This window comes from Ciconia boyciana, chromosome 6, assembly GCF_034638445.1.
Source record: "Ciconia boyciana chromosome 6, ASM3463844v1, whole genome shotgun sequence".
NCBI classification, from domain to species: domain Eukaryota; kingdom Metazoa; phylum Chordata; class Aves; order Ciconiiformes; family Ciconiidae; genus Ciconia; species Ciconia boyciana.
Genome location: NC_132939.1, coordinates 45,436,541 through 45,446,323, shown reverse-complemented (window position 1 = coordinate 45,446,323; position 9,783 = coordinate 45,436,541). Strand labels below are relative to the sequence as shown.

Sequence of the window (9,783 nt, the reverse complement as noted above, 5' to 3'; positions counted from 1 at the left end):
TAATTGGCGTGCTTGCTGCCTCTCGCAGCACATGAAAGTCAGTCCCGCTTCTCAAACTCCTGAAACGCTGGAGACTCCCAGCTTTGTGCTGTGGATGCCGAGACAAACCAGAGGATGTTTAAGACGCTTCAGCAAGCGTTTGACCCAAGCTAAAGTTGACAGCTTCTCGCCAGTTTCACAAGGCGGCAAGTGTTAACGGGGTCACGTCCGGAACACGCCAGAGGCAAAGGCACACAAGTGCTGACCTGGTAGGAACGCAGCAGAGCTGACACAGCTTCTCCCCTTCAGACCCCTGTCCCAGGAAGGTCTCTGCCGGCTCAGCTTCCGCTGCGCTGCCAAGTGACTCGGAGGCAAAGCCCCCACGCCTTGCTCAGGCCTTCCGCAAAGGCTGTCACACCAGAAGCCCCAGAGGTGTTGCAGGATGAGCGGAGCTTGCTCTTGTGCACCTCTCTGCTGAGTGCGCTTTAGCTCTGCAGAAAAAAAAGGATCCCTTCCTTCAAGAAGGAGAGTGGGGCTATTATTATTTTTTTTAAGATTCTGAATAAGCATTCAGTTTGCAGAGGCCTCAAGCAAGCAGACCAGGATGCTTATAGCAGCCCTATCAAAAAAAAAAAAAAACCCAAAAGACCCTGGTAAGACTAAGCCATGCATTTAAGCCCACCTAGCACTCTTTGTAACTGACCCACATAAAGTCTTTTCCTTGCAGATGGGAACTCATGCCCTTAGAAAGGCTTTCCTTCTCCTCATCCTTCAAGTCTTACAGATGATAAACAAAGCTGCCTATCTGGCCCCCAGGAACAGAAGCGCAGTCAGGTCAGAGCAACACCATAAACTACCGTCACACACTGTCATGCTTGGGAGCAAATTCCACGGTGCATTAAATCAGGATGCCTCCCCATGAAACAGCTCTCCAGATGCCTTTGCTTTGCAGATGCTTTTGTGCGAGAGCAGTGACTACATACATACAAGGCTACGTGTATTTCAAAGGCTTTGAACTAAAAATTGTTGAATCTAGGATCGGAATTAACACATGTCTATCCCCCCCAGAACTGGATTAATAAAAAGCCTAATAAGCCTAAGTTTGTAAAACTACAGCCAAGGCCTTTACACAACAAAGAAGCAGAAGCCTCTTCTGCCCAAGGTTTGTAGCCAGTATCACACGTTATCATCATGCCAGTTTTGCAATAACAGCACTAAAGCTTAGATTCCCCAGGACAGCATAACCATCATCAGCCTGACAGACCTTGCTTTTAGGTAAATGCCCCTTTCGACATCTGATACAAGACATGGGCCTCCAGGTCACCTTGGAGCGCAACATTTAACCAAAATACTTCAGAAATAATCAATGCAACTTTAGGCTGGTCTCATTATTTTGCAGACAGACAGGCAGAACTCCTCCTAGATTACCAACATCACAGGGAGCTTATGTTAAGGTACAGAAACACCCGGAGAAAAGGCTAAGAAAGCCAAGAGATAAATTCTTTCCAGCAAGACTAGTACTCGAGTTCTTCATTTCTGTAATCCAACCAACTCTATTACATGAGGAATAAGTCTATGGTTCCACTTTATGAGCTAGCTTCACCCAATTAATCCAAATCCCTCTAACAGCATTGTACTTGCAGCTCAGTGAACAGATGCACCTGCAGGCACTGCCGCAGCACTGAATACAAAAATCAGGTTCTCATGAAAATCCACATACAGAGACTAATCAATTTCACTGTTCTTTCAGCCAGAACATGCTCCTTTTACTACAGATCATGAGAATTCACATTGAAATACATCGCAAGCTGCTCTCACGTTCAACACCGCAGCAGAGGTTTTATTATCACCGGTTTCTGAATCGCTGAAACAAGCTGTTTTCCACCAAAACAGATACAAGGTGATTTAAGCATACATGGTGCAGAGGTGAATAGAGCAAAATATCTAGGGAATTACGACTCACAAAGTACAGTGTGCTTAAAGAGGAACTCCCCAAACCCAGATACCACAGACCAGAATAAGAAGGGGGAAACAAAACACAACCAAACCTAAAAACAGATTACATCAAGCCATCAGGAAAAAGATGACCAATAAAATCACAGCCCAGGAAGGAAGAAAACCTAGACTGTAGCTCTGGGCGAGAGAAAACACCACCATATCACATAGCTGGCAAAAGGAAAAAACAGCCAGTGATAAGGAAGAGGTGCAACAAAGTAGCTGTTCTCCTTAATTACACCCACCTCTCCTAGCCACTCAAAAAATTTGCCCCAGCACCTGAGCCACTCCCCAGCCTAATGGATTATTAATTAGATTAAATTAAGTCTGAGTGAGGCCAGCTGGCCTCTTTCTCATTCTTTTGGTCTGCAGTAACCATCTGAGCAACATCCTGAAGTGCCTTGAAGGTACTTGTCACACTTCTGACACTTAACACTGGTACAAATGAAGGAAATTAGAAAGTAAAGTCTCTGTTTTCGGGGGCTATATCCATTCTCCGAAAGGGGTTCACAGGGAATGCAGTCACCACATGGGGAAATGCAGTGGGATGGGTCTAATACACCGTGCAGGACAGAGCAGGAAAGCTGGTGCGATATGGAAAGCCGGCATGATGATCCACCCGCCTTTTCTCCCAGGAGTTCTTGATTCGCTCCTCCAAAGTCATCTGCTTTTAGGACACCACATGGATAATAACTGGAGAAACACCCCAGTATGGTTTTTTAAAACATTAAGTGTTCCAATATGCCTGATTGAGGATTCATCAACCGTTGCAGGTACCTGCAGGGTACCCAGCCCCCCTGGGACCCAGCCTGTGATACTTTCCTGGCTTTACTCTAACATCATTAGAGTTAACCCAAGAGCAAGCAAAAATAAACAGCTCAAACCAGTCTTTATTTACATGCTCAGGGCAGGACAAGTAAGCAAAAGCACGTGGTTGCGAAAGCATCACTGTGCTTGCAGTGGAACAGTGAGAAAGCAAACCATCACAGAGTCCCGAGGTCCCCTGATGTTAAATCACCCCCTCCTGCTGGGATGACTGGTTTTCCTCCACCATCCCACTGTCTGACTCTCCATGAGCCTGGCTGGGGGCAAGGAACAGGATTCCTCCCTCAGAAACACATGAGGAAGAAAGAGATAAAGACTCTTTTAACTGCGGGCGCATCTGTGAGCGACTGGCCAGACTGCTGTCACATGTCAGATGAGCAGGAGGAGGTGAAACCACGGAGGGAAACGTGCCCCAGGTGGCTATAGGGGAGGCTGCCGGGCCTGCCCGGTGCGGAGGGGAGGGATGGCGGGGGCACACGGGAGGCTGAGCACGCGTCCGCGGCACCAGGGCCGTAAGCACCCACCCGAAGGACAGCCGGCCTCCGCAGGGATTTCTGAGCTGAGCCCCCACCTGAGGAAGGACAGCAAACCAGAAAAGCCAGGATCAGGGAAAAACCCTAACACCCCTTCAGCCCAGGCCCCGCGTTTGCTCCTCTGCTTGCCTAACTCCCCCTGCGACAGCACCTTGATCCCTCTCAGGGTCTCTGGGTACTGCTCAGAATTAACAACCCTCATGGCTAATTCCAGGGAAAACACGCGCTGCTGGAGAGCACTGCGTTATTTATTTTATTAACCTTCATTGTTTTATTGCTGTTTATTTCCCTCCATGAGCGTCGCCACCTATGGAAGCAACCACTCTCAAGGACGAACGGCAGCTTCCTGCCTTTGTGCAAAGCTCCAGCGGCTTTACTGGCTTTACCGAGCCAGCAGCCGAGCCCTTTCCGCGGAGGGACGCTGCCCCCGGGGCCACACCGCGCCGGCCGGCCCGGCCCGCACGGTGGAGGTGCCGCCAGCCCCGGCCCGGTGAGGCCAGCAGCGCGTTGCCTAGCAACCCCCGCCGGCTCAGCACTTCCGCCTCGGCGGACGCCATGGCGGCCCTCGCCGGAAGCGGCGGCGGCGGGCAGCCAATGGGCGGGCGGGGCGGGGCGGGGCGGGGCGCTGAGGCGGGGGCGGCATGGCGGCCCTGGGGTCGCTGAGGCGCTGGTGGAGGTTGGCGCTGGGAGGCTGGACGAGGTACGGCTCCGCTGTGGCGGCGGGCTCGCTCGGTCCCCTTGGCCCGTCGGGGGGTGTCGAGTGCCCCCGTGTGTCGCCGCTCTGCGGCACAGGGTGGCGGCTGCGGGGGTGGGGGCCGAGCGCGCCGCCCAGCGCGGGGTCGGGCCGGCAGCCCTCGACGGGGAACCCTCTGAGGCTCCCCCTTTCCTCCCCTCTCCCTGAGGCAGCTGGTGTCCCGCGCCGCTGTGCCCAGGACGAGCGCTGCCGAGGTCCCCCCCGGGTCCTGCCTGTGCAGTTGGCCCCCCGCTGCGGTGGGCAGCGTCCTTCTCCCAGCCGGGCCCGACGGCGAGCAACCCCAGCGAGGGACAGGTCTTCCTCAGCGAGAGCTGCGTGAAGGTAGGGACCCCGGGAGGTAGCTCAGGCGCCTCTGGGAGGGATTCCAAACTGCCTGGCCTGCCCTAGGCACACAGGGGAGGCGTTTGAGGGTTCGCCAGTTTGTTCAGCGGGTCTTTTGATCGTCTTCTTTTTCTTCTTTGCAGAGGCTGCTGGAGATCACAGAAGGCTCAGAGTTTCTCAGGCTGCAGGTGGAAGGAGGTGGCTGCTCTGGATTCCAGTACAAGTTTTCCTTGGACACAGTTATCAATCCTGATGACAGGCAAGGACAAAGGGGTGTAGTGGTGGTCGGGTGTGACTGTTCTTTGCAAAGGTGACAAGAAGGGTGCGCGTGACACGATAGTATCTTGAATTTGAAGGGAAGAAGCCTGTGAGATAAGGAAAGTGCTCAGGCTGTGCTTCTCTCTCGTGTCTGCAGCACAGTTAATGGTTAAACATGCTGCTTTTCTGCAGGGTGTTTGAACAAGGTGGTGCCCGTGTGGTCGTGGATGTGGACAGCCTGGCCTTCGTGAAAGGTTCCATGGTGGACTTCAGCCAGGAGCTGATTCGCAGCTCCTTCCAGGTGGTGAGCAACCCGCAGGCAGAGAAGGGTTGCTCATGTGGGACTTCCTTCTCTGTCAAATTCTGACTGGACTTCCTGTGGATGGACACTGTCTGCAGACACTTCCTGGCAGTCTTCAGAGGGTTGTTGCCTGTTCTTTTCCCAGCTGCTCCCTCTCATCTCCCTTACCCTGTAACACAGCTGTTACACGTGACTCCAGCTGTGTGTGGGTCTGCACTGAGCCTATCCCCAAGACTTGTTGGCCTTCCCTTCAGAAACATGAAGTAGCTGTGAGCACGCACATGGGAGCATCTTCAGCGCCTTGTGAACCACGGGCCAGGTGGTGCTGACTCGCTTACCCTGTCCTGAATGTGGAACCACTTAACTGCTTGTCTCTGCAAGAGATGGCTGTATATGTATGTGTGTGTGTTTCTTGAAAGTTCTTACTAAAAGAAAGTCTTTGAGATTGATTGCTATTGCCTGTGCATTCCCACATGGGTAGGATCTGGGTTCTTCCAGGCAACTGTTGCTTATCCCTTGTCTTTCAGCTGAGTGGGACTCTGAGTCTCGGTCCTGTACACCTCCCAGTGTTACTGGCACTCCACTCCCCAACTCACAGTGGGCCTTTCCAGATACTTCGCTGTTCTCTTACCCAGCAGGCTTCTCTTGGTCCCAGGAACCTACAGTGGTTTTGCTGTCAGTCCCTGGGCTGAAAGTTTTTACTTGTTCAGAGTAAATGAAGCTAAAAAGTTGAGGTAGGAAGAATTAATAGCTTATTTGTTTTATTTAAAAAAAGAAAAAGCTTGTGTGTGTATATATATATATATATAAAAAAATAAAATACACAGCCCTCCATCCCCCAGTGCTATTTTAGGCTGTTCCTAAACATGACTTGGAATTTTAGGTCATACAAACTCTCGGGTTTCATAGTGTGTCTGCTGCCTTCCCTTGCCAGCAGGAAGGGAAGTTCAGGTGACGCAGGCAGAGGAGGATCTGGCATACTACTTAAGGGTCCTCGAGTCCTTTTGACTTAGTTGTCTGAGAATCTTTTCCATAACTTGATTCACCATTTAATCTCTAATTTGTGCCTGGTTTGATGAAAGAATGAAATAGCTCCTTTCCTTTCTGAAACTCCCATGTAATGGGAAATCTAGAAGTTTCCAGAATAACATACTTTTTATTAGTTTTCTGTAGTTTTTTATCTGCTACTAGATGTCTTTTAAATCAAAGTGATTCACCTGCTTCTGGGTGAAAGGAGAGATGGGGAAGCTATTTTTCTTCCCTCTCTTGTGTTTTATCTGATCATAACCAAATTGTCTAAGACTCGAGTCTTTCACGTGAGTGTGGGAGCACTGCATGACTTTTGTCTCAAGGAAACTGCTTATGGCAAACCATGAGCTTTTTAAGACTCTCTGCTAGGCATTTTTGTTGTTAAGCTTCCCAAATGCCTCTCTAAACTAATCAGCAGTGTATACGTACAGCACTGATTTGCCTATTGATTCCTAGCGCTCAGAGAGTTAATAACCAGCTAGTTTCAGTTTCATCCATAGCTGTTACAGGAGTTCATATGTGATCTGCTCTGACTTTGTCACATGGGGAATATGGACAGGATTTGGAGCAGCAGCTCTTTTGGTTTAGCCCTTTCCATTTCCTGCAGTCAACAAGTTCTACCTAGTTATGTTGCTATCAGAGGGAACTGGATGTAGCACTGTCCCATTTTGTAAAAGGGAGTAAAAGGATGTGATTAAAAGACTTGTCTAAGCCCCTGCAGGATGTTTTGGCCCTACCCTTATGGTTCCAGGTCTTGAATGTGATGTCAGCCAGAACTGCCTCTGAAAAGCATTAAGACCTAAAAGCTTGTGTAGGTAGCATACATTAGATAAACTCAGTTTCTTTCAGCTGGGATAACTGTGCAACGGAAGTTGGCGGGAGGAAGTGCTTTCTGAACCAGGAAGTACAGAGCCGTTCTTGATCTGTTTCATACAGTCTGACCTTGGTCAAGTCTCTTCTGGGATCTTTTATGGGAAATAAAAGTACAGCAGTAGGGCTGGGGAAGTAGCAAACCAGCAGCTGCCAAGGCTTTTTTCCCTGAACTAAAGCCTGCCTTTAGCACCCTTTAGCACCATAAAAGCACCCTGTAAGCATGCAGTCTTAATCTTGGATTACTGTTCTTCCTAAATGTAAATGTGTCGTGTCTGTTCACCTAGACAGGTTCTGCCTGCCTTCACTCACTCTGCACTGATGCATTAAAATCAAGCAAGTGCTGTCCATGTGGATTGCCACCCTTTTCAGAGAATTCGCCTCCTCCCTCCCAGGGACTGTACAGAGGGTGAGGCTTTGGGTCCCCACCAGTGTCGCCTGGAGCGTTGCTGGGCTCACGGGAAGCTTGCACGTGTGGCGTGCTCTGCCTGCGGTTCTGGCAGTATTGCTCTAACTGCACTAGGTGGACCCCTTACTCCTTGTGAGTCGCTGCGCTGGGCACGTACGGGCATTTCGAATTCTATCTGGGGTGAGGTTGGATCTACTTCGTGCAGGACCTAGGCAAGAGCAAAAGTTTATTTGCAGCTGCCTGTTTTGGAGGGAGGCTGGAGCTGAGTTCATCTGGTATTGCAGCAGCGTGGTCTTTAGATCGGAGAAACTGCTAGGAGCTGGAGAGGTTCCAGCTGTACAACATGTTGCTCTTGGCCTCCTAGTCCTGCTTCCTGGGAGCGGCTATAATCTACTGGCCAAAGCTACTAGCCTTCCAGCTCCCAATAGGGTATGGGTGCAAAGGGGTGTCTGTCACCTCCAGAATCCTCCTGACTCTTAAAAAAGTCTGTCAGTACATCAGAAGTTGAAAACTTCTGTCCATGTCTAGGAAGTCAGCAAAGGGAGTCGTGTTAGCAGAGGCAGGTAAAGGTGACCTTGGTGAATTTTGGCTGTGTAGGCAGAAAAGGCTAGGTCCTGGCTCCTATGGAAGAAAAAACCAACCTGTCAAGGTTTGTACACTGAATAGCCTTAGGGGGCAAAGGTGGCACCACACTGTAGGCTGTGGGGCAGGACCAGCAGTGCCAAGAGAAGGGTGCAGAGGGTTAGACGGGGGATTCGGTTCTGCCTGGGTTGTGAGGGACTGCCAAGGCATGCCTGTGAGATGCCCAGAGTGTGGGGATAGATGGGAGCCCTTGTACTGAACCACCGAGAAAAAGCAGGAGTACAGAGCTGGAGGTGCTGCCTTTGCCTCATTGCAAATGAGAAACTGCAGTGGAAAATCTTTCTCTGCTCCCACATGAAGAAGGAGGATTCTCTCAGTTCACCCACCTGACAAGGAATGAATGATCAAGAAAGATATTTATGGAAACATACGTTAAGATGAAACTTCAAGGGAAAAGGGCACAGTCATCAGTGTCACTGACAGGCGGGTAGAAAAAGACGGAATAGAAATCCTCAGTTTGGTGAGGGCTTGTTGGAGCTTTGCAGGGACTTGCTAATAGGCGGCCAGCACATCCTCAGCCTGTGACTCTGGCTCTGTTCTTCAAATTAGGTATCTACCATTGCCTATCAACTGTGGGTCCCCCTTCCAAGCTTCAAGCCAGGCAGTGGTAGAGAAATGGCAGATTTTTGTCGTGCCCCTTTTCTTGTGGTTTAGGGATACGCATGGGAATACCATGCTCACCTTGGTGGACTTCTGTGTGGTATTACTTGCTACAAAGAGCGTTTTGGGGGTGAGTGGCTCCTATAAGGCTGAGGGCCAGCCTAGGGTGGATGTTAGGGGAACAACTGGCCCAACAACTCTCATCCCAAAATTTTCATCTGCAAAATTTTGCTAAGCTCAGTCCTCTCCCTTGTGAAATTCTATGTCTGTACAGAGCTGTTGGGTGAGTCAGGAAGACAGCTAGGGGTGAGGAGCCAGCGTCCCCTGAATGACACCCACTGGAGCTTCTGCTGCCCTCACACAGCAGTATAATTTCCTGCCTTCTTAGGGCTTGCCTGAATCCAGCACCTGGGGGAGGAATCGCTGAACGGTGGAGGAGGCAGTAACAGGAAGGCAGAAGTGCATGAAAGAAGGCTTCTCTTGTCTGTGTCCCACACTATGAAGGCAGCTGCTTTTATATCAAGACTCTCTTCAGCCTTGCAAGCATTTTGAACATCTCGCTGGCAGCTGGAAGTAAAAACCAGAGTGGTACAAATGCTTCTATTCACACCCTTATCTGGGACTGGCCAGAGTTTATTGAATTCGGAGCAAGCATGCTGTATTTCCAGGATAAGCTGCTGCAGCACATGCTGGAGGACCGAACTGCGTTCTCTCTCCACTAGCAAACACAGCAGTCGGGTTCATTAGCAGAGGGTGTGATAGGATGTGCACTATTTTGATGCTTCATTCTCTTTGCCTGTTTTCATGCACACCAGCTGAAGTGTTCACCCAGCATTCACCATGCTCTTCTGGAACGGGCTGTAGCTGCTGGAGAGACTGGCAGCAGAGAAAGGGATAACCTCGCATAATGGTGTGTTTGATACAACTGTCAGCCATCCTGGAAGAAGAACCACAATTAAAGGAGACAAAGCATTGGCGAGAATAAACTGCAGCCGCCTGTATTGTATCAAATGCTTCTATTTGGGTAATCTTTTTATTGCCCCCTTTTTTTTTTTAACGAGGATGAATGCTTAAACCAAACACCGTTAGGGGCAAGGTATAGGATTAATGGCATAGTTTGGATCTTGCTGGGTTCTGAGGAATATGTTTGCTCAGCGTGGTTTCCAGGATTAGGCTGCAACTGGCAGATATCTGCCCAGGAAACAGCTCAGTAGATCATGGACTTGGGGTGGGTTTAGCATCCAGCCATGGACAGAAGCAAAGCTGT

The 9,783-nt window shown here is 50.0% G+C and overlaps 1 protein-coding gene across 2 annotated transcripts; it reads left to right on the top strand.

Annotated features, from left to right (window-relative positions):
- Positions 1-3,076: 3,076 nt before the first annotated feature.
- ISCA2 (iron-sulfur cluster assembly 2) lies at positions 3,077-9,540 on the top strand. 2 transcript variants are annotated; one of them, XM_072865576.1, is made up of 4 exons: positions 3,077-3,215; positions 4,239-4,407; positions 4,551-4,666; positions 4,858-9,540. In XM_072865576.1, exons 1-4 carry the CDS (start codon positions 3,094-3,096, stop codon positions 5,030-5,032), a joined length of 582 nt encoding a protein of 193 aa, XP_072721677.1. In that variant the 5' UTR covers positions 3,077-3,093; the 3' UTR covers positions 5,033-9,540. The 2 variants fall into 2 exon arrangements, with proteins under 2 accessions (XP_072721677.1, XP_072721678.1); XM_072865577.1 differs by lacking the exon at positions 3,077-3,215 and adding an exon at positions 3,954-4,032.
- Positions 9,541-9,783: the final 243 nt, after the last annotated feature.

Bases quoted from the DNA above. Each gene is read 5' to 3' on its own strand.
- ISCA2 (XM_072865576.1), top strand. From the start codon at position 3,094: ATGAGGAAGAAAGAGATAAAGACTCTTTTAACTGCGGGCGCATCTGTG. The intron at 3,216-4,238 runs GTGGCTATAGGG...TCCCTGAGGCAG, and splicing joins CGGAGGGAAACGTGCCCCAG to CTGGTGTCCCGCGCCGCTGT. The intron at 4,408-4,550 runs GTAGGGACCCCG...TCTTCTTTGCAG, and splicing joins TCAGCGAGAGCTGCGTGAAG to AGGCTGCTGGAGATCACAGA.